The 27,913-nt window shown below is 34.6% G+C and overlaps 1 protein-coding gene and 1 long non-coding RNA gene across 9 annotated transcripts in view; one reads left to right on the plus strand and one right to left on the minus strand.

Annotated features, from left to right (window-relative positions):
• Positions 1-27,913, plus strand: part of LOC141503258 (uncharacterized) — a 171,691-nt gene that overhangs the window by 39,490 nt on the left and 104,288 nt on the right. Inside the window, exon 2 of one of the 2 annotated variants that reach the window (XR_012472795.1) lies at positions 21,174-21,351. This is a non-coding gene — a long non-coding RNA (uncharacterized LOC141503258). The remainder of the gene's footprint in view (positions 1-21,173; positions 21,352-27,913) is intronic. The other variant, XR_012472796.1, reaches the window with a different exon arrangement.
• The window catches only part of RALYL (RALY RNA binding protein like), an 888,236-nt gene continuing 862,121 nt past the window's right edge, over positions 1,799-27,913 (minus strand). For all 7 annotated transcript variants that reach the window (XM_074208457.1, XM_074208459.1, XM_074208458.1 and 4 more), the window contains one exon: positions 1,799-2,787. In XM_074208457.1, coding sequence (XP_074064558.1) covers positions 2,770-2,787 — 18 coding nt within the window. In that variant the 3' untranslated portion in view covers positions 1,799-2,769. The remainder of the gene's footprint in view (positions 2,788-27,913) is intronic.

A 27,913-nucleotide genomic window follows, 5' to 3' on the forward strand; every position in this document is an offset into this window, starting at 1 on the left:
GCTAGGAGAGCAAACAAACAGGATATATACTCAATGGGATATAGACATCTGGAGTAAGAAGGAGGGGGGGAGCAGGGGGAAGGGGTGAGGATCTGAATGATGGAGGAGAGGATGGACCATGGGGAGGGAGAGTGGTCAGATATAATACGTTTTCTTTTTTACTTCTTGCAAGGGGCTGGGATTGGAAGGCCTGTCCAGGACCATGGGGCCAGGTGGATTCTGGGCCTAAGGGGTGGTATGGGAGCTCAGGGCCTCTTGGCCCCAGGACCAGGGATCTGTCTGCTGCGCCACTCAGCTACGCTACAGCAGAGTCAGAGTGAAGGAGGGAGAAAACATAGTACATAGTACATTGCGATCAGCAATGGCAACGGTGGAAAAATATGGAAGTAACTTTTGCGATGGACTTATCATAAAGAATGTGATCCACCCCTGACAGAGTTGGTGGTGCTGGAACACAGACTGAAGCACATTTTTTATTATTATTATTTTGGGGGAGGTGCAGGGCAAATGAGGCTGGGTGGCCTGCCTGGGGCCACATAGCAGGGTGATCGTTGGGTGTCTGAGCCTGGATTTGGACCTGGGTTCTCCTGGCTCAAGGACCAATGCTCTGTTCGTCACCCAGCTGCCCCTACTATTATTACTCTTTTATTTTATTTTGGGTCTTTTTTTTTTTTTGGTTTTTGCAGGGCAGTGGGGTTGGGGTGGCTTGCATGTCACATGGCTGGGTGATTGTTGGGTGTACAGGGCCGGATTTGGGCTTGGGTGCTCTTGACTCCAGGGCTGGTGCTCTGTCTACTGCTCCACCTGGCCATACCTATAATTATTACTATTATTAGTTTTTTTTAATTTTAATTTTAATTTTTTCTCTCCCCTTTATTACTCAAGTGAGTCTATATTTTTGGGGGAGGGGGTATTTTGTTCACTCTTAAACAATAATATTTTATTAATGTATAAAAACATTATTTGTTCAAAATGAGAATAAATAAATATTAAATTAAAAAAATAAATGATGCTGAACTGATGCTGAGCAAGATAAGCTGAACCAGAAAAACATTGTTCACCCTAACAGCAACATGGGGGCAATGATCAACCTTGATAGACTTGCTCATCCCTTCAGTGCAATAACCAGGGACAATTTTGAGCTATCTGCAATGGAGAATACCATCTGTATCCAGAGAAACAACTATAGACTTTGAACAAAGACCAAAGACTATTACCGTCAAATTAGGGGGGAAAAGTTTTATATTATAATGTACCTTTTACTATCTCATACTTTATTTTTCTTCCTTAAGGATATGGTTTCTTTCTCATTACATTCAACTGAGATCAATGTATAACATGGAACCAATGTAAACACTATCAGAATGCCTTCTGTGGGGTAGGGGGAGGGAAGCAAGAATGGGGGGAAAATTGTAAAACTCAAAATAAATAAAATCTTAAAAAAATAAAAAGAAGTACTGAATAAATTATTGTTATATTATTGAATCAATTATTAAAGCTTGAGACTTAATTTTTGTATAGAGGACTCATTTTTTCCAAAATGCTTTCCTACGTGGAGATGAAATTCTTTAGACCCCATTGCCATTCCCTTCACCAGCTCATTTTACAGTTCTTATACTTGGACAGTGACACTATTCTCAATTTTGTGTTGTTGCTTTGTAGAAAGGCAGTGGAAAAAACCCAGAAGAAAAGTGATATCAAAACTTACAACAGTCCAAAGAAGAGTAACACATAAAATTTGTTTGAAAAGAAACAATATTTATTAAGAAATTATATACTGAGTTCTCCTACAGTCTCTGTGAACACGGACTCTTCCATGATCATAGTACAAGACAATATCTATAGAATCCGGAGAACACTTAGGATGCTCAGTAATGGAAAGCTTCTATGAACAGAAGATGAAAGAAGTGTTAAATCTCATTCAAAATTTTGGATTTTTGGGGAAAGAACTATCATTTCACTTGAGAGGAAAAAAAGGATATAATCTGCACTTATGGCCATTCCTCAGAGTGATTCTATACCTCCAACTTAGCCATCATTCAGAAAGATTGTTAATAATTGGCTTTTCCCTGACAAGGGGAGCTGAGCATGCTCATTTTAAAGACACCAGGTGAAAATGATAGGTTTTGAATGATTCATATCATGTTTGAAAAATTTGCATTCTTCAGCATTTCTAACAGTGCATATAGAGAACAGAAATATAACTTTGCATTGGTATTTAATGCCTGTGAACTGAAGTTATAGCTGGAAATTTCAAAAACCAAAAGTAATGAAAACTAGCATACAACATATCTAATCATAACATGATATTGTTAGAATTAAGCTTTAAACAGATAATTGCGATATCACCTGACTTTAAATATGATAAACAGCAAAACATGCTAATCATAAAAATAGCTTTTACAAATATACATTTGTATACAGTGTCTCCCTTACCTTTTATATATGTCCTTCACATTATCATACAGTACACTGGCCTTTAAGACATCAAAATGAAAAAAAAAGAACAATTTTCCCAGAAAAAAAACCCCAGCAAAACAACACAGTTTACAATCTAAACCATAAAAATCTGACAATTGTACAGCTCAGAACATATAAGAAATGGAGTTTCTAAGGTAGAACAATACTGTCCATTTTATTTATTTGAATTTTCATACAAATCTGGTTGAGGATGTTGCTATCCAGTAAGAAACCGCAGTTCACATTTCTTGGGGAGGGTGGTCACAGTTTCTCTTTTCCTCATTCACAGGCATCACATATGATTTCAGATCACTTTATCTGTAGAAACTGAAAAAAAAAGATAAATATATGTAATATAAAATCTATGACTTTGTTTTGGTTTCCCACACACACATATATAGACTTGGATTTAAGACTAAGTGAAGGAAAGACTGAAACATGAAAACTAGCTCATTTCTCATTTTTATCATACCTTGATATTGCTATTAAATTTGTACATTTTATTGGCTTGAAGATATTTTTTTGAAAAGGAAAACCTCTGTTGTAGTCATTACTCACTTGCCTAACAATAATTTTGTCTATACAGGATATTGGAAATAGCACAACAATACTAAAATTTCTTATATTTTTTTCTTCTGTCAATTACTAAACCTGATTTTCTGACCTAAGTATTAGAGATTGTGATGATCCCTCTCAATTAGAGCTATTTCAGCATTTAGAGATAGAAAGAACTTTAATGATCATGGTATACTAATGCTTCATATGACATCTAAGAGAAATAATTCTGGAAAGATCAAGAAATTTACTCAATGTCACAAAATTAGTAAGAGGTCAGTATTTACACCCAGATACTCTGGATTCTTAACCCAGTCTTCTTTTCAATATGTTCCCTTGATTTCCAAAAGGAGTCAAACCCTCTAAATGGTTCATGTGAGGGTAATAGATAAAATCCTTGAGTTCATTTTTTGAAAAAGATATTGAGGGAATAGAGTAAGATCAAAGATATAGTGATAGTACAGTGCTTGAAGTAGATAGGGAAACTTTTAAAATTAAGTATCTGAAAAAAAGAAACTGAGGTACAAAATTATGAGGACCTTATGATTCAATCTGCAAAACTAGCATTTGCATATGAAACCAGATCATCTGATTTCTCAAATGTCAGAGACCAGGAGTGATATACAGAGTAAAAACAGAGCAATTTTAAAAAAATCACAGAAACTTGTTTTAAACATAATTTAATTTCACAAGGCAGGTCATCTGACTAGTGAGCTTCTCTAAGGTTTCCTTCACCCAAATTACTACTGTTGGGAGCATTTAACTGTCAATGTGAGATTATTCTCTGAAGTCTTTGTACTACATGTGGTGCCTTTAGTAACCAGAAATCTCATTTTATGGGAAAACTTGTAATTAGCAAGCCCCCCCCCATCTTCTTGTTGCTAAGTTTATATTGCTCTTCCTAGACTCTAACTGGAGGATGTAGGGAGGTTATCTACTAAGACTGGAATAAGGAACTTAACATTTAGTCAAATGATAAGAGGATACAGAGAATGAAAAACAAACTCAACTGATTCTGTTTATTGTTTTTTTTTCCCCACTTAGGAAAATAATTTATGGATTATAGGAGCATAAATTTAAAGCTATAAAGGACCTTATATGTCACTTAGCCCACCTTATCCCCCATTTACAGGTGAAGAAGCTGAGGCTGACACAGACCAAGTGACTTGTTTAAGGTCATATAACTATCAGAGGTGGGACCTGATACTAATTCTCCCTTACTCCAAATCTAGAACTCTAACCATTATGTCACATTGAATGTACAGGACAAATATGGCAAAAAAGGAGATAATCCACTAAGTTAGAGATAGCAAGAAAATGCCTAGATGATCTTGATCTCTGCCAATTACTAGGTTCAGATGAATTACTAAAATAAATGGCAAGTCACACCACTGACAGTGATTTTTGAAAGATCATGGAAAATGAGAGAGTTGCTATAGGATTGAAGAAAGGCAAATACTATCATAATTTTAGGACCCAAGACACTTAACCCCATTGCCTTAAATAAAAGAAAAAAGAGGAAAATAGTGTCTATAAAATACAAACCAACCACTTAACTTAAGTTCCAGGCAAAATTCTAGAAATATATGGCAAAGGGATGGTTAGTGAACATCTAGAAAAAAGAGAGGTCATGCCCAATGAATCTCATTCCCCCTTTTTTGACAGGAAAGATTAGAGGAATGCTGCAAAATGTAGTTTATTAGCAAATTTGGCAAAATCTCTCGTTATCTTTATAGAGCATGTGGAAGGATACAAGTTTGCCATTAGGATAAATAGACTACAAATTCATACTTAAAGACAATCTATTAGTGCCTTGGAGTCCACTTATAAGGAAATTTCTACTGGAGTTTTCAGGAATCTATCTTTTGACATGTGTAATTTAACTTTTAAAATTAAAGACTTGAATAAGGGCAGGGATTTAATGTTTACTCAATTTCAGATGAAGCAAGGGACAACTAAAATGAGGGATAACAGAGACACGATTCAAAAAACATTTCAACAAGCTAGACAGAATATTGGGATGAATATAATAAAATTTAATTTAATAAGAGCAAATGTAAAGTTTCACCTTTGGTTAAATTATTACCTTCATAATTTCAAGGTGTAGAAGACATGGTCTCACCTCAAAAAGATTGGGGATTTTGTTGGCCTATAAGCAAACTCAATGTAAGTAAACAATGTGACAATGGTGTACACAAAAAGATGTTAAGACTTTATTAAAAGAGTTGCAGTACCTAGGATTATGGAAGTGATATAGTCTGCTGGTTGGCATTGTGTTCAGTTCAAGACACTCTTCTAGGGAGGAAATGTGTCTAGGGAACACATCATAATGATTTAAGACCTTAAGTCATGCCATATGAACTTTATTGGAGTGACTTGGGGATATTTAGCCAGGAAGAAGAGATGATTCAGACTGAGGACAAGACAGCTCTGTTCATTTATTTTTCTAGCTATCAAATGGAAGAGGGATTGTTTTACTTAATTGTATAAGACAGAAGTAGGGGAAATGAGTGGAATTTGAGAATGGTTGATTTAGGTTTAATCTAAAAAACATTTACTTTATAATTAGACAACTGTTTAAGCAAAGGATACATAGTGAATGCTTCTCACAAATGCAAGAAGAGGTGATTCTTGTTCAAATAAATTGGATTAGATGATCATTAGGTTCTCTTCTAACTTGAAGATTCTATGATTTTATGTCAGCTCCTTTTTCCCTTTGCTATTTTATGAGGAGTGGTTTTTGTTGTTCACTTATAGGCAACTCTTCATGACCCCATTTGGGGTTCTCTTGGCAAAGTTACTAGAGTAGTTTATCATTTTCTTTTCCAGCTTATTTTACAGAGAAGGAAACTGAGGCAAATAGGGTTAAGTGATAAGATCACATAGCTAATAAGTGTCTGAAGTGACATTTGAATTCAGGTCTTTCCATCTTCTGTACCAGCTCTCTATTCACTGGGCCATCTAACTGCCACCTAGAGGAGTGGCCAGGGAGTAATTTTTTTCCCTCAATGGGCTTTACTGAATATAATGCTAAACCTTTTGGAGCTGGAATAGAACCCTATTTCCCATGTCTTGAGTTCACAATAATTAGATGATTAGAAAGAAGTGATATGAAAGTAGAGAAAGTAGAATAAAATCCACACATAGGTGGAATTTTAAACCACAGATGTGTATGTATGTATGTATGTATGTATGCATTATGTTTACACACATGCACACAAAAATCTATATCAAGTCTTATATCCATGTTGAGGAGACACATTTGGGTCGTATTTGTCTGGAAAAGATTGGGAGGGGGGTGGAATTTAATGAACCACAGTGTTGCTGAGAGTTAAAAGATAATTTAAAAAGCTAATAAATTCTTAGATTGCATAAAGAGAGACATAATTTCCAGGAATAAGGAGATGAGAGTTCCTCTGTAAGCCTTTGGCTACAGACTACACCTAGAATATTGGATTCAATTCGGGGCACCATAGTTTAGGAAGATTGTTGATAAACTGGAAACATTCAGGGGAGGACAACCAGGATGATGAATGATATTGAGTCCATGTCATATGTTTCTCATTTGAAGTAATTGAAAAAGAGAAGATTCTTGGAGGGGAAAGGACATGATTGTTTTATTCAATTATTTGAAGAGTTATCTTGCGGAAGAAAGTTTAGACTTATTTTACTTGGCAGGGTTAAGAATAATAGACAGCTTTGCTATTTTCTTCCCAAATCACCTTTAGGAAAATTTTTCTGGTAATGAAAGAAGGAAAGAAGGAAACAAACATTTATTAATCACTTATACTATGTTAAGCCCTTTGCTAATATTATCTCATTTTCATAATAACTTTAGGAAGTAGGTGCTATTATTACAGTTTTGCAGTTCATTTTATGATTTAAAGAACATTTGATAGTTCAGAGAATTAAGGAAAGGGTTAAATAACTTGGGACATCTAGGTTGCACAGTGGTTAGAGCACCAGCCCTGGAGTCAGGAGGACCTGAGTTCAAATCTGATCTCAGACACTTAATAATTATCTAACTGTGTAGCCTTGGACAAGCTACTTAACCCCATTTTCTCCATAGTAAATAAGAAACTTGGATTTGGTGACCTTTAAATCAGTTCTTTTTATAAATCTTTGAAAGAATGATAGATGATAAGATTTGATAGATCATAAACTCCATAGTTAAGTCTTTCAGAGTATTATATTACAGAGTACAACAGTACATTCTGTTGTGTTTTGGATGAGTTAAATATGATGTGCTTTAATATTATTATGTAGATTCAAATACATTTTCCTACTCAGTAAGGATAGCTAGGTGTAGTAATATGCAGAATGCTAGGCCTGGGGTCATGAAGATCTGAGTTCAAATCTGCCCTCAGGGGGCAGCTAGCAGGTGGATAAGAGCACCAGCTCTAGAGTCAGGAGTACCTGGGTTCAAATCAGGTCTCAGACACTTAATAATTACCTAGCTGTGTGGCCTTGGGCAAGTCACTTAACCCCATTGCCTTGCAAAAACTAAAAAGAAAAAGGTTAATAACTTGCCCAGGATCACATAGTGAGTGTCTTGGGTCATATTTGAACTGGCATCTTGCTAACACCAGGTCCAGTGGCCACTAAGATGCTTCTAGAAATTTAGGACCTCATTTGTAAAATAAAAGAGTTGAGAACCAAAAGGCCTCTTTGGGGTCCCTTATGATCCTTTGCAAAGAGACAAGTCAGTCTTGAGGTCAGGAAAAATTTCCTTACAATTAGAACTGTCTAAAAGTGAAATGGACTTTCTTAAAAGGTGATGGGTCCCCTTAAATTGAAGGTCTTCAGATAGTGGCTGAATGACCACTTAGGTATGTTATAGTGAGGACATAACTAGAGGGCCATTGAGGTCCTTGTAATACAAAATACTATGATTTTGTGTGTATCATTTTCATCTGCTAATAAGAATAATCATTTACTTTTCATAGTTATAATTTATATCTATTTATATAAATTTCTGTGTATATGCATATATATCATACATATATACTTGCATGCTTAATTAATTAGTTGTTTTCATATAGAAGCCTGAACTTACAGAAAAATCAACTATTGTATAAACAACTTAATATGTTAAAGAAATTTAGGTATTTTAAAGAAATTCCAGTATTAATATAAATATGTTCAAAATGAAAAGATGAAATTGGCATATGAATAACATCCAGGTTAATCCAATATTTAGCACAATGTCTAATACATATTGAGTACTAATAAATGCTTGATGATTGATTCTAAGTCTGGTCATTGATATTTAGTTTTCATGGTCATTCTAATTAGGGACTTCCATTTCTTCCTTTGTGATTTCAGTGAACATAGGAAATGATTTCAGTTCATTATATAACTGAAGATCATTTCTACTTTTCTGTCTTTTTTAAAAAAATAAATTTCTTATTTAAAATAAAAAAATGTTAAATTTTCTTCAAAATCTGTTTGGGAATTTGTTGAGCTTTCTATTTCCCTAGACAAAAGCTCTGGCAGACCTAAATTAATTTAATGGATTCTGATTCTTCCCTGGATGCCTCTGAGGGGCTAATGGTTGTTAAGTAACTATCCATCTTGTTAGAAAGAAAAAACACCCTGCAGTTTCTGTATATACCCCATTACCTCCAGAGTCATTTCTCACACTAGCCTTTCCTTCACCCTTCTTTTGCTAGCCAGTTATGAAAATATGTATGTATATATATGTATATATAAAGTAATAATTACTCAGAGAAGAGAGACAGATTTCAAAAATTATTTATCGAAGTTCTATTTTCTGTCATAAAGCTTCAAAGCATTTACCTGTCATTGATTGGTGTTGAAAAAGCTTCATTGAAATAGTGTTAGGAAGAAGGAATCATTCATTTCCTGCCATTTAGAAATAACTACAAGACTGTACTGAACCACCCACCTCCCTGCAATGTTCCCAGCCAAGCTAATTCTTTTTTTGGGGGGTGGGAAAGGCTTGTTTTTTGCTATTTGTTTTGAAAGCCCAGGAAGAAAGGTGAAAATCAATGACATTTCTCTTCAAGAATGACACTCTGGGATAATTGGTTTAATATGAAATGAAGCTAATTGTATTCTATGGCTCCCCCTTGAGAGCTGGATGATTTATCTATGGCTTTAGTAGCTGGGATGATATTAAAACAAATCATCTTGATCCTGAATGTTGGCTTTTTGTTCTCTCCCATTTATAAACAAACGACAAAAGTATTAGAGACTCAAACATGACAGCAAAATAGGACAATGCTGTACTAAGCAATTTGTTTTCATCTAATACAGTTAAAAGGAAAGTATTAAAACAGAAAGACAAAAAACATTCATTTTTAAACCGCAGTCTTATAGAAGTATGAACTATAATATTACAATAACATAATATGTGAAATAAATGTCTCTTATTTACAGTTATAAAATAATTTAGCATTATTAGATATTTTTGTGATTTCTTTATGATCAGAAATATTTCTGACATTTTCTAATTTGGATTTATGATTATTAAAAAACTAGAGAAGAGAGAAAATTATGTAGGGAATGGAGGACAGATCTGGGAATCAGAAAGGCCAGGGTTCTAGTTCTGTCTTTGAAATATGCTATTTAGGTGACTGTCGGTAAGTCATTTAATCTCTCATTGTCTCAACAACTTTACAAAACTTTAAGTTACAGATGAGTGACTTTTTTATATTGATGTAGAAAATTTCTATGCTAGTTTTCTACAACCAATGAAATCATCAATTTCTAAAACATTCTCCCTCTCTAGTTAGTTGTTAGAGTTTATTCTTGACACCTCAATCTCTCTCTCTCTCTCTCTCTCTCTCTCTCTCTTCTCTCTCATAGTGTCTGAGAAGTGCTATATAGATTTTTATTGGTCTTCACAATAATTCAATGAGGGAGGTACTGCAGGTTTGATTATCATGACTTTATAAATGAGGATCGGTGATTTGTATATTTGTTATATGACTGATAAGTATGTCAGTTATAGAATTTAAATATAGGTCTTCCTAACTATAAATCCTGAATTCTATTTGTTATACCATATTGCTTCTCTAAAAGCATGAAATTAAATGAAAGTAATTATCCAGATAATTTAGGTGGTAAAACTGGTTAAAGAAAAAAGCAGAGTCAGTGATTTGCTAGATAGTACATGTCAGTCAAACAGCACCTTCATTTGATTGAGCAGACAATATATCTCACTTGAATTTTACCTCATTTAAACTTTGGAAAGAGTTTATACTGATTCCCAGGACCATACAGAGCACTAAAATAGAAAATCTTTCCCTTTCAAGAACCCCAAACATGTTTTAATTCAACATAATTTCATTGTACCTGGATTTTGTTAGGAACCTGGTCATAGATTATCAGAACCAGGAAATATTTTAGATATTTCCTTTAACCCCTCATTTAACAAAGAAGAAGGTGAGAATTGAAGTGATTAGTTCAAGGTTACAATATTAGGCTATCCCAGGGTGGCCCCTATTTAAAAAAATATGCTAAAATTTAATGAGATGACTTTGCATGTATCAAAAGTTAAAGCTATCACTTATTCACTGATGAGTAATATAAGACCATTTAATAGAAACTGTTTAGCCATTTTTGATGTTGTATTGAGACAACAATTATGTAAATCAAATAGAAAAAGTTAGCTTATTTCATGAACTTAAAGTTGGAAGCTGTTTATTATGGGCAATAAGTGATAAAGATATTTAAAATTTTATTCCTTATTAAAAGAAAATGAATGAACTACAAATCTTTTCATTGCAGAAGGAATTTTCCTAGAAGAAAATTTCATTCTGAATTATTTATGATTCTTATATACATATTTACCTTTCACAAAATAATTCAATTTAATTTGACAAGCATTTAATGAGTACTTACTATGCACCAAGAACTGTGGTAGGTGTTAAGCATACTAAGATAAAATAAAAAAAAAACATTTCATGCATTATAGTCTATTGGCAGAAAGGTCATATAGTCAGAGAAATAAATGTAAAATGTATAAAAAGAAAATTTAAAGTGATTTAAGTGATAAGGTAGAGGAAAATGCTAAAAAACCTTGGAGGGTTAAGAAAGAGTTTAATGAAATTTTTTTATGAATAGTGACTTTTTGTCAGCATAACTACTTTTGTTCAAACTATACAAGATGGTACTGCTTTTTAACTAGAACAAATTTATTGATTCTAAGGGGGGAAATGAGTTGCAAGGGAAACAATGAAAAAATAGTTTTATAAAGTGAAAATAACCCATTCAGAGTAAAGATGGCCTAAGTAATTATCTATTTAATTTATGACAGATTATGTAGAGAGGAGAATTGCTTGGGGTAGAGGGCTTACAAGGATTGTTAGGGTTCATTTATCAGTGAAGAAATCACAAGCCTTTCTGACTTGAGTGTAAGAAAAATCCATAAATTTTAATTCACAGGTTACTGCAAAACAAAATTGCAAGTTAATTCACAGAGTTCTAGAACAGACAGAACAGAAGGAGCAATAGCAGTAGTGGCTGTATCAGCAGCAATTGCAACAACAGTCATGGGTGGCAGAAGGGAGGTTTCGGGGAGGGGGTGGGAGTACTGCACGAAGAAGAGGAATAGAGCTGCAAGTAAGCAGCCAGACTCATCAGTTGGATCAGCTGAATTCAGTAGTTTGGAGAGGGTGAGCAGAACTTTTAAACAGAATGTAACCCATCTCTTGGGCAGGGAGGAGGTGGGGGGGAGGGGTTAGGACAGCACCAGGAGGGACGAAAGAGTGGCTTAATGTATGATATAAGGTTGTGTTCCTATGCATGTCTGGAGGAGTTAAGAATTATAGGTTAATTTTAAGAATTTATAGATAGCATAAGTATATTTATTTAAGGCAATGGGGTTAAGTGATTTGCTCAAGGTCACATAGCTAGGCAATTATTAAATGCCTGAGGTCGAATTTCAACTCAGGTTCTCCTTACTCCAAGGCTGGCACTCTATGCACCTAGCTGCCCTTAGTATGTAGTACCCTACCTAGAGATGATAGTTTTGGTCTTTGTTAACACAAGGTAGCCTCAAGGAATTTATGATGTATAACTAGGAGGTCCTGGTGAGATTACTTGGAGACACTAGTTTAGATAGGATTACATAGCAGACTAGTTCAGAGTCATAATGAATAAAGGTTTAACAGTTTTAAAAGATTAAGTATTTTAAAAAAGTTTTCTAGGTACATTCCTTGCTTAAAGGGGTTTGCATGTAAGGAAAGTATTATAATACAGAAAAAGAAAAGGATTATAACATTTGTCTCAAATCAGAAAAAGGGGAAAGACTACACTATTTTTATCTGTAGAGTTTTTCTGTTTCAATATGAATACTTTAAGATTGCAAATTAGGAAACCATGATTCCTAGAACTATTTTATAACTTTGAGATGACTATATATTGCTTATTTGTGGCTTGCCTGAAAGAAATGAATTTTTTTCCTTTGCACAAAAAACTTGCTTTGTAGCAGTACTATTGATTAAAATTAGACTACTCAAGAACAAAGCCAAACTTCTCAATAGGTCTGAGAAGTAATTTTAGAGTAATTAAGCCCACACTCCACACTGCTGTTGTTGCTTGGTAGAGATGATTAGAGGAAGAATTCTTCTCCTTGAAGGAGCTTGTAGGAAAAACTTGGAAGAAATGAATTGATGAATGCATTGGAAGAAAAAGCATTACTCTTGGATGAGCTACAAAAAAAGGTATTACCCAAAGCTGCCTATGAGAAAGGAACCATTCACAACATAGTAAAGGACACATAATTAGCAAAACTTAGCAGTTCTGAGGCTAAGGGTTCTGTTTTGGACAAAAGGTTAAGCTGGGGAGTCAGGTAAAGTTCTCCAGAGGTATGTGAAATTAGATTGGAGCAGAGTCTTGGAGAAAGCGAGAGAAACCAAAATTGTAGGTAAGGTGGTAGAGCCCTTTGGACATGAAGGCTAATTGGTGCAAAGTACATTGCAAAGGAAAGAGGGCAAGAGAGGGAATGTTGTGTTTGAGAAACTGCAACTAGGTCAGGGTTGTTGGGATATTGCACTACATAGAAGTGAAAGAAGTCTGGAAAGGTAGGAAAGTACCAAGCTATGAATAGTTGCTGTGAATAGGAATCTATGTATTCTAAAAATAATGAGTAATTGGAGCTCATTGAGCTTTTCTCTAACATTTTAGGTAACTGCCCTTTTAGTCCTAGTATAATTGGCACTGTACTACACACTCAGGAGTGACCTGGTGACCTACGCTTTAAAAAAATCTACTGGGAACTGAATGGAATATATATTGAGGTGGGAAGAGACTACAGATTAGAAAACTATTGCAATACTTCAGAGATGGATTGATAAAGTGATAAAGGCCAAAAGCAGAGTTGTGGCTCTGGACAGGCATTGTGCTAGGTAATAGGGATATAAAGACAAAAAGGAAATAGAAATCTACCCTTAGAAGCCTAACCTTAGGGAGATTATATTTTAGAGGGATAGAGAAAGGTGTTGCATCAAGAATTTACCTTTCTCTTCCTCCTAGTCAGTCTATTCTTCCCTGGATTGTCTATGCAGTGAAGTGAGAAAGAAATGGAGAGGAAAGATCTCTTGTTAAAGTAGGGTCTATCTAAATGAGGATAAAAACAAAAGGGAAAAGGAAAGAGAAATTCTAAGCCATGTTAATAGGGAGTCAGTTTTCTCTTTGTCATACTGGTTAAGATAGCTGTTCCCCCAGGAAGAGGTAGTCATTCAAATAAAAGGAATACTATATACCTACCTACATGAATGCATATATGTATATGTATATTTATATCTAAATGTTAATTTAATAACATGAAATTTTATTTAATAGAACACAAATTCCTTGAGGGTAGACATGTTGAATTTCTGTCTTTGTATCTCCAGTTTCTAATATGATCTCTGACACATAATACTTGCTTTAATAAATGTTTATCCAATGAATTCCTTTTTTTTTTTTTTTTTTTTTTTTGGTTTTTGCAAGGCAATGGGGTTGTGACTTGCCTAAGGTCACATAGCTCAGGTCCTCCTAACTCCACAGCCAGGGCTCTATCCAATGAAGTATTCCTAAATATGCAAGTTGAACAACAACCCCCCACCCCTACCCCACTGCATGTAAATGCTGATGTTGACAATGTAAAAGTTATGCTTTGACTATGACTAATTGTTTTAATTAGCAGCTTTTGTTAATAAATAAAATCTTGAATGATTATAGATTTTGAGATATATAATTTGAGATTTTAAATAAAAATCTGACCTAGATTTTAAAATTTTATTTAGAATTGGCAAGAAAAAGCTTAATTAGATGATTAAACAGCACTAATTTATTACATTGTTTAAATTCTACTTTGCTGATTTGTTCTCTCTCTCTCTCTCTCTCTCTCTCTATATATATATATATATATATATATTTCTTACTCCTGAATTATCTTTCTTCTTTTATTCCTACATATGTTCTATACTCTTTTTTTCTTTTTGAGGCTCAATTTGAAATATGTTTAGAGTGTTTTGGGTTTCCTGACATAAAACATGAGAAATTACAGTAATTATATTTGACACAGGACTTGTGTTTGATTATATACCAATGGTTCATTTTTCCTGCCAATTACATACTGTCTGGCAGTGATTAGTGTATCTTGATATTGGAAATGATCATGATTTTTTAATTTTTATCCTAAAAACTGGGAATAAATTTCAGTAATTCTAGTATTAGAAGTCAAATGGTAATTAATATCGACAATCCTAAGTCTCTTGGAATTATACATATTATACTTCTTATATTTTCTCAACATTTTTATTTTTGGGAAACAAGATAGAATTATCATAGTTCACATCTAACAACTCAATGGGAAGTATGTTTTGGTATTATAATATAATTTCAATGATATATATTTAAATTATGTATAGTAAATTATTGTAATAAAATGATATAAAATAAGTCTTTTGATTGAAATATTATTGTGAATTTCCATTTGTTTAGAGTTACCAAATGAATTCTCCTGGTTATTTGAATTTAGATGAAAGTTAACAAATCCACATTATTGATACACCTATACTGTGAATTTTGTTAGTAGAAGTATATATACTTTGAGGGAAGTTAACTATTTCCTTTTTTGTCTGTGGAAGAAAATGAATGTTTATTGAATTGAATTAGATTTTCAAAGAATTAAATAGAATATAATAAAATAAACATGAAAACTATATTGAATCTACTTGAATTTATCCTGAGAAAGTAACCATAAACAATAACAATAATAATAATATTAATAAAACAACAAAACCAACTATATTTTTTAGTGCTTACTTTGTTTCCGGCAAAGTGCTAAACACTTTACAATTATTATTCATTTGATTCTCACAGCAACACTGTGAAGTGGTTACTATCCTCATTTTATAGATGAAGAAATTGAAGCAGAGGTTAAACGACTTGCCCTCATCATACAGATGGTATTTGTCTGAGATTGGATATGAACTCAGGTCTTTCTTGCTCTAGGGCTGGGGCTATATTCACTGTGCTACCATGCTGCAGTTTTCCCATGTTCTTAATGTGTTAAAATATTCATTTTTTTGGAAGGGGAATGGGGAGAATTGGTCAAATTTTTTTAATGAACAAGACCATATTGGCCATACATAGATTCCCAGTTTATAAAGAATTGGAATACATTTCCACAAAACTGTGCTGACCATAATTAATTTTTTGTTAGCCCATCAGGGAAATATAGGTAGGTCAACCATGAGAACAGGCAAGCACAGAGACCCTCTTCACTAGTAAGGCCAGAGATATTCTCTCTGTAGCAGCAGCTCATGTGCAAACCTGCATTTCTGGTAATGAATCCTTGTTTCTTCAAGTTAAGCTGCCAATACACCTGAGAGGGAGACAAAGGTCTAAAGAGCCTGGGAGCAGGGGATAAGGGGACTTTGGTCATACAGAAATTTTCCAGGGTATTTTCTCTCCCTCATTTGTTTCTGCTTGTCTCTTCTCCAGGGACATTACTAGGAGGGCATGATGTTGGTTGAATCTCACATGCCTTCAGGCTAGTGGCTCTGGGCTTCAAGCTCAGGAAACACCCCAAGGGAAACTGGCTGTGATAAATCCACACTAGCCAGTTAGCAAAAGCTATGTCCTTGACTGCACCTTCTGAAACAATCTGCCTCCCTTAGAACTTGTCTGTGGCTCAGGTCAGAGACCTCTGACACTTCTGATGATTCTGAAGGAGCTTCAGGATATTGCAGTGGCTGGTGTCACACAATGGACATCATTATCTTTTCATAGTGTTACAGACAGGAGAATGTATAGGAAATTAAACTGAATCTGAACTGGCTCTGTGACATACCCTGAAGGTGGTTTGCTGATAAAAACTCTGATATCAGCTTACTGACTTATTTGCTTTTTCCCATAAAAGCAGAGTAGAAAATAGCAAAAAATAAATCCAGATATTGTAAATTGTCTGGTCATTATGATTCTGGACAAATAGTAATTAATATGAATTAATTTATAATAATTTAAATAACTATTTTAATTTGATGATAGAAATTCCAAATAGCCTCATAAAGCTTTTTGTAAGGTTTTTATTTAATTTATTTCCCTTTAAAATACAATTCCTTTCAAAATTAGTGTTATTATTCAATTGTGTTCAACTCTTCATGACTCTGTTTGGAGTTTTCTTTGCAAAGCTTCTGGAGTGGTTTACCATTTCCTTCTCCAGCTCCTTTTACAAATGAGGAAACTGAGGCAAACAGAGTTAAGTGACTTGCCCAGGGTCACACAGTGTCTGAGACAAGATTTGAACTCAAAAAGAGAAGACCTCCTGACTCCAGGTCCAGAGCTCTATCTACCCCACCACCTGGCCCACTTATTGTTTAAAAGGATAATGTACACATTCCACAGAAACATAGGTTTAGATGTAGAAGAGATCTCAGAGACTCACTAGTTCAGTGTCTTCATTTTTTAGGTGAAGAAATTAGATTAAGAGACATTAAGTGAATTGCTCCAAATTACACAGGTCATAAATTAACCAAGAATTTCACCTTGGTCCTTTAAGACTGAATCTAAATTTTTTTTTCTAGTTGACCTCCTCAACTTTTTTCTTAGATTTAGGTCTCAGTAATTAATAAGAGACTATTAATCATGTATAAGAGACTATTAATCATGTATGATATACTTTACTAATGTGCATCTGAATCTAAAGATTACAACAATGAATAAGTGGTAAAAATAGAATAACAATGCCACTTTCTGATCTTGAATTCTAGATAAGACAACTGTATGTCTTCCATGGACCTCAAACTCAACATGTACAAACTTGAGATAATTCTCCTTACATTTAAATCTGTTGAGTTCACTATTTTAAAAATTTCCTTCTGAGTTCAATTGTTTTTTGAATAAAGAGACTATATTCTTTAAATGATTCTCTAGGGATACAGATTGAGTGCAGTACAATGTCTCAGAGATCCCACAGCAGAAAGGTAGCAAAATATTATATTCCATGAAAGAGGAAAAGAGATTTTTCTAGTAATAGAAAACAGACAAAAGTCACAATCAATCACCTAAAACCTTGAAATTTAGTTCTAAATATTATATTCCCCCCTACAGCATCAAACTCAGTCAGACCAGCCAGGGAAAGTGCTCACAGAGAAAGTTAAGGATCAGATCCCTCTTGCCTTTTACTTCAGAAAGTCAACCCCTTTGCACTTTTTTTTAATGTGGGGGGGGAGGGCACTCAATCATATAAGATTCCTTGGAAGATATAATAACAGAGATAATTATTCATGATCCATTTGGTCCAGAGATCAAATAGAAGATATTTCTTTTTTTAAAAAATGTATTGACATATTTTCTTTATATATATATATCATAATTTTTCAACCTATTCTTTCCCCTCCCCTACACAGTGAGTTCTTACTTGTGATAAATGAAATACAAAGAGTAATTCAGCAAAACTATGAACATTTCAACTGAATCCAATTAATATCCTACTTATGCAAAGAAAAGAGGGAGATGCATTTTCTCATCTCTTTTTCAGGGACAAATTTCATTATAATTACACAATATTCAATTCATTGTTGTTATTATTATTATTTTCACTTATACTGTTGTAATCATTGCGTAAATTATTTTCCTAGCTCTCTTTAGAATCCTCCTCCAGATGTTCCTGATTGAAGATGACATTGCACTGATTGCACTAGGCCTGGCAGAATATACCAAATGAGATGCATAATCACTTAAAAGATTTTGAAATAACTATTCTTTTAGGAAAACCAAGAAAAGCCTATTACCCAAACTATGATATGAAGTAGGAAGGATAGCTCAAAGAGTTCATTCATCAGCATTTCTGGATTGAATAAGAAGTGAGTGGTTAGAACACTTGGTAAATTGTAAAAAAATAAAAATATTAGTAAACTCTTCCTTGAAATTAACTTCAATAATCTTTTAGTCATGGTAAATGGTTGCAGGTGATGGAACATTACAGTCTCCATAGACTGAAATTTTTGCATAACCCCACAGACAATAGAAAGGTATTTGAGAGGTAAAAGTAGGTTGTAAATATATTAAAAATGAAGAGTTCCACAAGAGAAGGGGCATAAAAATGCTTTTTCCCTATTCTAGTCCATCTTCCATTCAGGTGGCAAAGTAATTGACCTAAAGTGTCACCTCTTTACTCAATAAAATCCAATAACTTCCTGTTACTTCCTGTTACATTATAAAGTAGTCTTTTGGGTTACATTCCCTTTGCTCTTCTGACTTAGTCTTCTTATACCTAAATGATATCCTAATTCTCTTAGAACCAGTGACACTGACCTTCTCTTAGTTATTTCTTGAGCACAAACTGTCATCTCTTGACTCCATTTTCATGGGCTGTCCCCACGTCTGAAATGATCTCTCCTCTCATCTCCTACTTGCCTAGTTTCCCGGCTTCCTTCAAATCTTAGCTAAACTTTCACTTTCTATAAGAATCATTTATCTTCTTCTACTCCCCTCCATCTTAATATTTTTCCTCTGAGATTATCTCCAATTTATCCTGTTTAAATCATGTGTATACATTAATTGTTTGCATTCTGTCTCCCTATTTGACTGTGAATTCCCTGAAAGATTTTTTTTTTTGCTTTTTTTGGGGGTGGGGAGAGTAGCTCCAATACTTGGCACACTGGCAATTGTTCATTTGTAATCGTCTAATTCTTTGTAACTCTGTATGTAATTCTTTGTAACTCTTCTTGGCAAAGATACTAGTGTTTTGCCAATTCCTTCTCCAGTGGATTAAGGCAAACTGAGGTGCCCAGGATCACAGAGCCAGTGAGTGTCCAAGACTGGAGTTGAACTCAGGACTTCTTCATTCTTGGCTCAGTGCTCTCTATTTACTGAGCTGCTTCCATAGCAGATAATAAATGCTGTTGAGTGGACTTGGAATTCTCTATCAAAGAGGTGTAGGACAAGAAAAAAAATTGATTATGCAGTAAAAAGGAGGAAGAAGTGATGGATAAAACTTTGTCCCATTCACCTGTATTGGTACTATATAAAAAGATCTAGACAAGTTTTTTTTTTTTTTAACCCAGAGTCTATGATTTGTGTTTTAAATAGTGTGATATCTGAATTTCCTCATAGTTGCTTGCCTTTTAATCTAATGTACTACATTTTGAGTAAACTTTTTTTTTTAGGTTTTTGAAAGGCAAATGGGGTTAAATGGCTTGCCTAAGGCCACACAGCTAGGTAATTAAGTGTCTGAGACCGGATTTGAACCCAGGTACCCCTGATTCCAGGGCCGGTGCTCTATCCACTGTGCCACCTAGCTGCCCCTAACTTTTTTTTTCTAAGGAGTCCATAATCTTCACCAGATTGCTAAAGGAATACATGACCCAAAATTAAGAACTCCTTTTCTACAGGAAGGTTCTCAGAAAGTTGGGAGAATTCCCATGTCAAAAATTGTAAAGAATTTTTGTAAGTTGTAAAGAATCCCATGTAAAGAATATAGAAAAGGGTAATGGTGGATGAGGAGGTGTGAATGGTTTGCAAATTATACTGCTGGAGAGTTTACCAATATCTACAGATTCATTTCCATCTATCAAAATTTAAAGTAGTATAATACTTTAGCAGTGGGAAAGTTGACTGAAATTTTAGTACTTTACATTTGTTCCAATGAACAGCAATTATTTGCAAGCACAGAGAAGCTACTGTTTAGTTGGTCAAAATGCAGCATTTTGGTATATTGAAGATTGTAGCAGAGGAACTCTGGACATAGACATAGACATAGAGTACTGTAGTTGGAGTTCAAACTCCACTATTTTTTGGTCTTTCCCTTTGGGGCAGGAGAAGACAGCAGTACACAGACAGGACAGGCAAAGTGAGTGCTGTCTTAGCCACTCCTTGGGAGATACCCTTGTGGCATGTGCATTGGAGAATACTTGAGGCCAGGTGCTAAACTACTCCTCAAGTACCACCTTTGTCCCACCTACCATGGAAATGCATTTGAGCAAAAATCCCCCTTGGGTGGGTGGGACAAAGGTGGTACTTGAGGAGTGGTTTAGCACCTGGCCTCAAGTATTCTCCAATGCACATGCCACAAGGGCATCTCCTCTTTGACTTCTGGCTGGGTTTCCTTCTCTCTTTTGTTCTCTCTCTAAGTTGGACTCATATGGTCTGTTCCTTGCAGTTGGATTTATATTGATCTAAGATTCTCTTTTTTCTCCTTCTTTTAACTTGCTTTGGACCATTATGCCCAGCTCCATGTGTCTGGATCTATGTTGATCTAAGTTTCTTTTCTTTTTTCTCTTTTAACCTCAACTTCTGGTAATCAACCTGACTTTTCAGAAATTCACTATCAAGCTGCTTCTCCAAAGGATCTAAGCTGTGAATTAATGTGGTAGTTTATGGATTTGGTGGGGACTGTGAACTTTGTAATAGCTTGTAAACTGTGCAAGCATTGAATTAGAATTTAAGCTTTTCTTTATCTACCTGAGTCAGAGATTGGTGATTCTTCACAAAAAATGAACCCCAATAGACCTGTCTTTAAGCTCCCTTTCCTCAAAGTCCATTTCCTCCCATCTTCAATATACAGTAATTTGAAATTAACTTTATCCTAAAATTTACAGTTCCCTGGAAAATCTACAAGAAATTTATTCTTAATTGATCAGTTTTCTAGGAATTACTTTAGACTCCATATAAATATTTGTCCTTTATTTTTGAAGAAGACCAGGACATCAGGAAGGCGATGCCATAACAAGCATATGAATTGGATTTGAGTGATGGAGATCCTGTGTTGAGTCACCAGCCTCACCTTCTCCTCCAGAGCAATCTGGGTCTAGTGGCCAGATATGAATCAGGATGATTGGAGAGGACCCTGCATGCCCAAGGTCACACAACTAGGTAAGTGTCTGAGGCTGTCTGGGTGTTGATAGAGTACTGGCCATGTAAATATCAGGGAATTTGAAACTATTGAAATCATCATTACTTTATCTTCCTCACAGCAAAGACAAAAAATGAATTTTCAAATGAAGTGCCATATTTTCTTACAAAAGACAAAATTGTCCTCTATAGAACTTTTAAAGTTAGCTCTCACTGGAACAAAGGGCAATTAGATTTCTCAGGTAATTAACTTAGGTGATGAAGACAAAACAAGTTATTTCTTTTCTAAATTATTACTTTAAAATAGTTATGGGAATGGACAAATATTATGAAGAATTGAAGCTTTTCCTCTCCTAATACTTTATATAGCAGTCTTTTTCAGATTAGTAAGTCATGGGCATGCACAAATAGAGGCACAATTTTCATGATACTGAGCTTCTCTAAGGGAAAATCTCAGGTAGTAAGAGCAAAATCTTCCAGGGTAAATGTCAACAAGACTCTAGTAGGTTTGTTAGTTCAGCTTTGAGACTAATTGACCATATAATGGTTAACAAAAGGAGCTGTACTTAGTCATTTAGATTCAGGTGAGAAGGTACCTCCTTCCATCCCTCATTTCCATACAGAAACAAATATATCTGGTTGGCGGGGGTAGTGACTGACTCAAAAGCAGTGGGTCATTTGCCGAGTCTGAAGGACACTGACTCCTTTGTAGACTTGCATCTTTTATGCCCTTTGGTGATGGGAAAGTTCCCATGGCAAACAACCTATGCTGGCCTATATGTCAGGGATCCTGCACCTATAAAGCACAGAAGTTGTGCTTTCACATCACCACATCATTACTGATGCTTCCCCAGGGAGTGAAACACAGAATGAGGTCAACATTAAAAAGGTAAAGCCTTAGGTCTATAAGGCCCTAGCTACACATAGCCTCAGGATGTTTTTGTTTAGCAAAACCAAAACCAAATTAAACAAATAAATAAATCATACAGGAGATGAGATACTTCAGGAAGCAAAATGCTCAGAATGTCATATTTTTTAAAATTGAGTGTATCTCTTTTTCCTTGAGAGGGTTAGCACTTAAGAAAAAGTTAAAAAAAATAGGAAGTGAACAGTTATTATATGAATGATAGCCTCAGTTTCCTCAGTGGGGATAATTGGACCCAGAATTAAATAGAAGAGTGAAATGGATAACTTTCAGAAAATTGCTAAATTCCCCTTATGATTCCAAGCTTCTTTTGGAAATAATCTGTTTTGCTTCCTCAGTCTTTTTGTATGACCGGGAGACATGGAATATAAAAGTAAGAATTAATTACCATGCAGAGGGCAATGGAGATATGACTAGTGGGAATTATTATTTATCATTTGTTAATATTGTTTGAAACTAGTTTTATGTGGCTAAAAATTGTCTAATTCAAAGAGCTTACTATAGAGGCCATATTGACTTTAGGGAAGCCAGGTGGTTCTAAGGAATGCTAGATCTCAGTCAGTGCTTGAATTGGGTCCCTTGGGTTCACACAAAACTTGTTTTATGTTCCCCAAAATAGATTGATTTACCTGCTGATAAACATCTCAAACTGTCCTAGTCTTGGAGACTACCTACTTCTTACTTAAAACCAATTAAGCAAATATCCTTAATCACTAATCTGAACTTTATGTAAAGTAGCCTCACAAAGATTTAGGGAGGGAGCCACCCCTCTATCTCCCAGTCTCTGTCTCTCTCTCTCTCCCTATCCTCATCCTTCTGCCTCTCTCTCTCTCTCCCCTACCCACTTCCCCAAATGACCCAATATATTTCTTTCTAAAACCATTTCATATTTTGGTATTGTTCTTACAAACAAACTATAATATATAAGCAATGAAGAACTTTGCAGAAGAATACAAGAAAAATATGTCATTCAGAAGGTTTATGACAGGAAGAGAAGATGGACTGGTCCTTTGGTGAAAGCAAGGATAAACTGGATAGACTGAGTCCTCCATTAGTATACTTTCAATTTCAGGATAAAAGTAAGAACTTCCTTTGGTGAAGTTGTAGGAACACATAGACAAACACCACACAGAATGAGCAAGCAATGATGGGCAATAATCTGCATGGATGGAGAGAATATCTCAAATGATGAGATTATAGATCCACTTAACTTTTAGTATTTTGGTATTTTTGAATCTCCTGGTTGAAGATTATAAAGTTAAAGACTTCTGACTAGGGTTGAAGTCTATGTTTGATCTGGAAGGATTTAAATGGAAGATGAAGATATGTAAAGCAATGTAAAAAGCACTGCAAAAGGTAGTAATCCATAGAAGAATAATAGTGGAGAAAGTAGGCAATAATTCAAAGGAGATAAGGAAGATAGTTTTAGGTAGTACTTTTAAAATCTTTGATTCTTAGATGCTATTGTAAAAATTATGGGAAAAACCAAAATAAACTTGAAATTTTAATATAAAGAAGTAGATATATGAGATTAAAATATGGCAAAAATTAGACTCATATATTAATTAAATAAAAAACCACAATAAACTAAGAGTTAGGATATTACAGGATCACTTATGTCAAAAAATCATACTTCATTATGGAAATTGATTATTCTGGTGGAAAGAATTTGGTTGAGAATAAAAGGAGAAGAAAAGCAATAGTGATATTATAGTAGGAGGATATTACCTGGCCGGATAACATTTTTCCTGAAATAAAAATGTATGATGCGCTGATAATTATTCAACTATCCAGATAGTTACTGGAATTATATTCTACAAAAAAGAGTATACCTGATAAATTTGCCTTGCAGACAATTATATGTACATATGTAGTGAAGCTGCTCCCTTATGTAGTGTGGAGGTATCATCCTGTGGCTTCAAGGAAGGCAGAATAGACATCTCTAGTATCTTCTCCCTGCCACCCTTTCCTCTAAGGGAAACTTTTATTCTTTTTTTTTTTTTTTTTTAGGTTTTTTTGCAAGGCAAATGGGGTTAAGTGGCTTGCCCAAGGCCACACAGCTAGGTAATTATTAAGTGTCTGAGATCGGATTTGAACCCAGGTACTCCTGACTCCAAGGCCGGTGCTTTATCCACTACACCACCTAGCCGCCCCAGAAACTTTTATTCTTATAAGGAGAAGAAGCAGGAGTTTGGGATCAAAAGTTTGCCTATTCAAACTGTCCTCAGAGAGAGGGAGTACCAGGCTGGATTTATATCTTTCTGTTTCCTTAAATATTCTGTGGTTTTCAGATTCAAGTGAAACTTCTGATTGCTGTTCATTAATGAAGAAGGAAGCTTTATTTTCTTAACTCCATTTCCACTAAATACCAGTTCCACAATGAACTCTTATAGCAATAAGAAAAGAAATACATTTATCCCAGAAAAATAACAAAACAGGAAATTACAAATACAAAGTGAAGAAGCTTTCTCTTTGGAAGTAAGGTAACAGTTCATTGAAGAGGAGTCCCAGATCTCCATCAAGGAGAAATTTCCTAAAGCTCTAGTGTAGAAAGGGGACTGTTAGGGACATATTAAGGACATGATAGTGACTGCTAGAATCTCTCATGTTGGTTTCTTCTTGGAGTCTTATTCTCCCTTCAGCAACCTGAAATGGTATTGGCATCATCCATCTTGTGTCTTGAAGCTGGCAAAAGTGCCTGAAACAACTACAAAGAGACTGAGAAACTTGAAGAAATTCTACCTATAACTTCATAGAGTTTTCTTCTCTCTTGCTCTTGCCAGCTCCTCTCCACCTCTCCACACAGACATGGGCATTGATTTCTACCAATGAGGAGAGGGTCTTGTGTTACATATATTTCAGAAAATGGGGGGCAGGGACTACTTTTGATCTAATTCTGAACAATTTAGAAGGAAATGATATTGGTGAAGTGGCTGCAGTGGGAATCAAAGGAGACAGTGTTTAGATCATCTTTGAATTGATGACAATCAAAACTGACAAAAGGCTAGAAAATGATTAGATGTGTTTCATAGACAAAAGGAAGTAGATTTTTAAATTTTGAAATATATAGGAGGCATGGTCATATGATTTGAGAGTTTAAAAGGGAAGATAAATCAAGGGAGATAGATGAGTTTCAAAGAAAAAATATGACAATACTATTGTGAAAGATCGTGCATGAGATACAAAAAGGGGAAGAAATTTAAAGTGAGGTATAAAGTTATTTGGAACTCATATTTTAAGAGAACTTATAAAGAAATGGAAGCAGAAATCCACAATCAAGGAATAGTATAAAGGAATGCTGTAACAGATATGAATCATGTCTGAAAAGCTAAACCCCAAATACTAAGAACAAAAAACTTAGCTTAATATTGATATTCAAATAAGCATAGCACTTTTGCATAGGCCTACATGCAAAGTTAATAAGTGAGAAAAAAAATCAAGCCAACCAACTCCTAAGTTGCTTCTACCTCTGCCAGTAAAGTGGAAAGGATAAATGTGGTTAAGAAGTACTTGAAATCTAATTACATTTTAAAATAGTAATTATCAAAACTATTTGAAACTGGCTAAGAAATAGAAAAAGGGATTAGTGGAATAGACTAGGTAGGGAAGAGTCAGAAGCAATCGAACTCTATAACTGGCGTTCAATAAACTCATGAACATAAATTGCTTGGGCAAGAACTCCTTATTTGACAAGAACTGCTGGGAAAACTGGAAAGTCATTTGGCAACTTAGATCAATATCCTATACTTTTCACTATTGTATGCTGAAAATGGATGCACAACTTGAATATTAAAGCTTACAACACAAAATAATTAGAAGAAAACTGAATCAGCAACCACGTTTCTTTTTTCTAGTCCCTTCTCTTTAGAATACTACGGATATTGACTTATCCATCAATAAATCAGAGGGCAAAGCTGACTTTCCCACTTTTTTTGTTTCTCCCTTTCCAATAAGAGAGCACAACAGAAATCAACAGCTACTTCTAGTCTATAAATCCTCTAGAGGGCAATTCACTAGATTTCCAAAAGCTTCAGTCTATCCAACCAAACAGGAATGGGTAGATGAAGTCCTCTTTTCAGTTGAATCTCCTACTATCAATATCTTATTCAAATTGACCAAATCTAGTGTTTCCACCATCTGTTAAGCTTTGTCTCTGGCTCAGTTTTTCACACCCATTTCAGAGTTCAAGTAAGTACTTCTAGTTAGCGACTCATCTTTTCATAATGAAGCAAAAACTTCCCTTTTCTATTAGTTATGAAACCAGCAGCCCTTCTTTAATAGTCTCCAAACAGTTCTTTTTGATTCATCTTTTTGAGTTCTAATCACTAAAGCCTAAGTATGGCTACATGCAAATGAGATGAGGGACCATAATGCTCTAAAGCCTTAAGTATTCCTCTGTCCTCAAACTGGCCCTCTAAACTTGTGCCTCCAAAAAATATTTTTCACCCTTGCATTAATGAGTTTTTAATACATAAAAATTCTTTTTGTGTTTGTTTCCATCACAAAAATGTTCACTTATGAAAAGGTCATCTCTGCATATTCTTCAAAGGCAATTTAAGCATTTCTATTTATGCAAAAGTCCATTTTCTACATAAAAACTGTTTATGTTTTCATTAATGCATTTTACTCCATGAAAGAGTTATTATTTTATATTTTTCCATAGTTGATTTATTTTTCTTCTTTACAGAATAGCTTTTTTCCCCCTACCCGTCAGCAGTCAGATGGCTCATATCTTAAAGGTATCTCACCTTAGATCAATGTTTTCTAAGTTATTTATTTGTAACTCATTTATTTTGTCAGTTCATAATAGGCTGATTTTTATATAGCTCCCACTTCCAGATGAGAACATGAATTTTTATATTAGCAGTCTTATATCTTATGAAATACAATGTTGCATTCCTATACTTAATTTTTTCTGAACAGCACTTTGGGGTACAAGCTAGATAAATCTGAAAACTGGTCAATGAATATATTATGCAACTAAATTAATCTGTTCTAAGGAAATATATTGATACAATATTTATTTTAGGATTTGTTTCAACACTTTAATTAATAATGTCATAAAAAACCTACTTAAATGTGATTATCTGAAAGTGCAACATGTTATATGACCTGATATCATTTAGCAATTCTTAAAAGGTTAAGGGAAAAATATGAAAACTGGAACCAAGATCATTTCAAACCAGAAACATAAAAGAACATTTTGCCTAATACCCTATCTTCTGAAACTGTAGATACTTCTCATGGATGTGAATACTTATATCTTTTCTGAGTGTCCAAATTCTTTCTTTCTCTCTTTTTCCATCTCTCGATCTCTCCCTCCCTTCCTTTCTTCTTTCATTCCTTCCTTCCTGAACCAACCAGCCACAATAAGCACTTACTTATTGAATATTTACTTTGTACTTGCTAGTATACTAAATGCTAATATAAAAAAAGGTAATTCACTGTCCTTGTAATTTTAGAGAATCATTACTTTAGAGCCAGTAAAATGTTTTCTCCCCACACCTGAGGACTCAATTGTCAATATGCAAATATTTTGGGCTATATTATGTTCTATGCATTGATTTTTATTGATTAATCAAGCTTCAGAAATCACTGAGTTCAATTCTTCTTCTATTTTGGTCTGTGACCAGTCAACTCTAGTGTCTGATATTGCAA

Source organism: Macrotis lagotis, chromosome X, assembly GCF_037893015.1.
Source record: "Macrotis lagotis isolate mMagLag1 chromosome X, bilby.v1.9.chrom.fasta, whole genome shotgun sequence".
Lineage (NCBI taxonomy): Eukaryota > Metazoa > Chordata > Mammalia > Peramelemorphia > Peramelidae > Macrotis > Macrotis lagotis.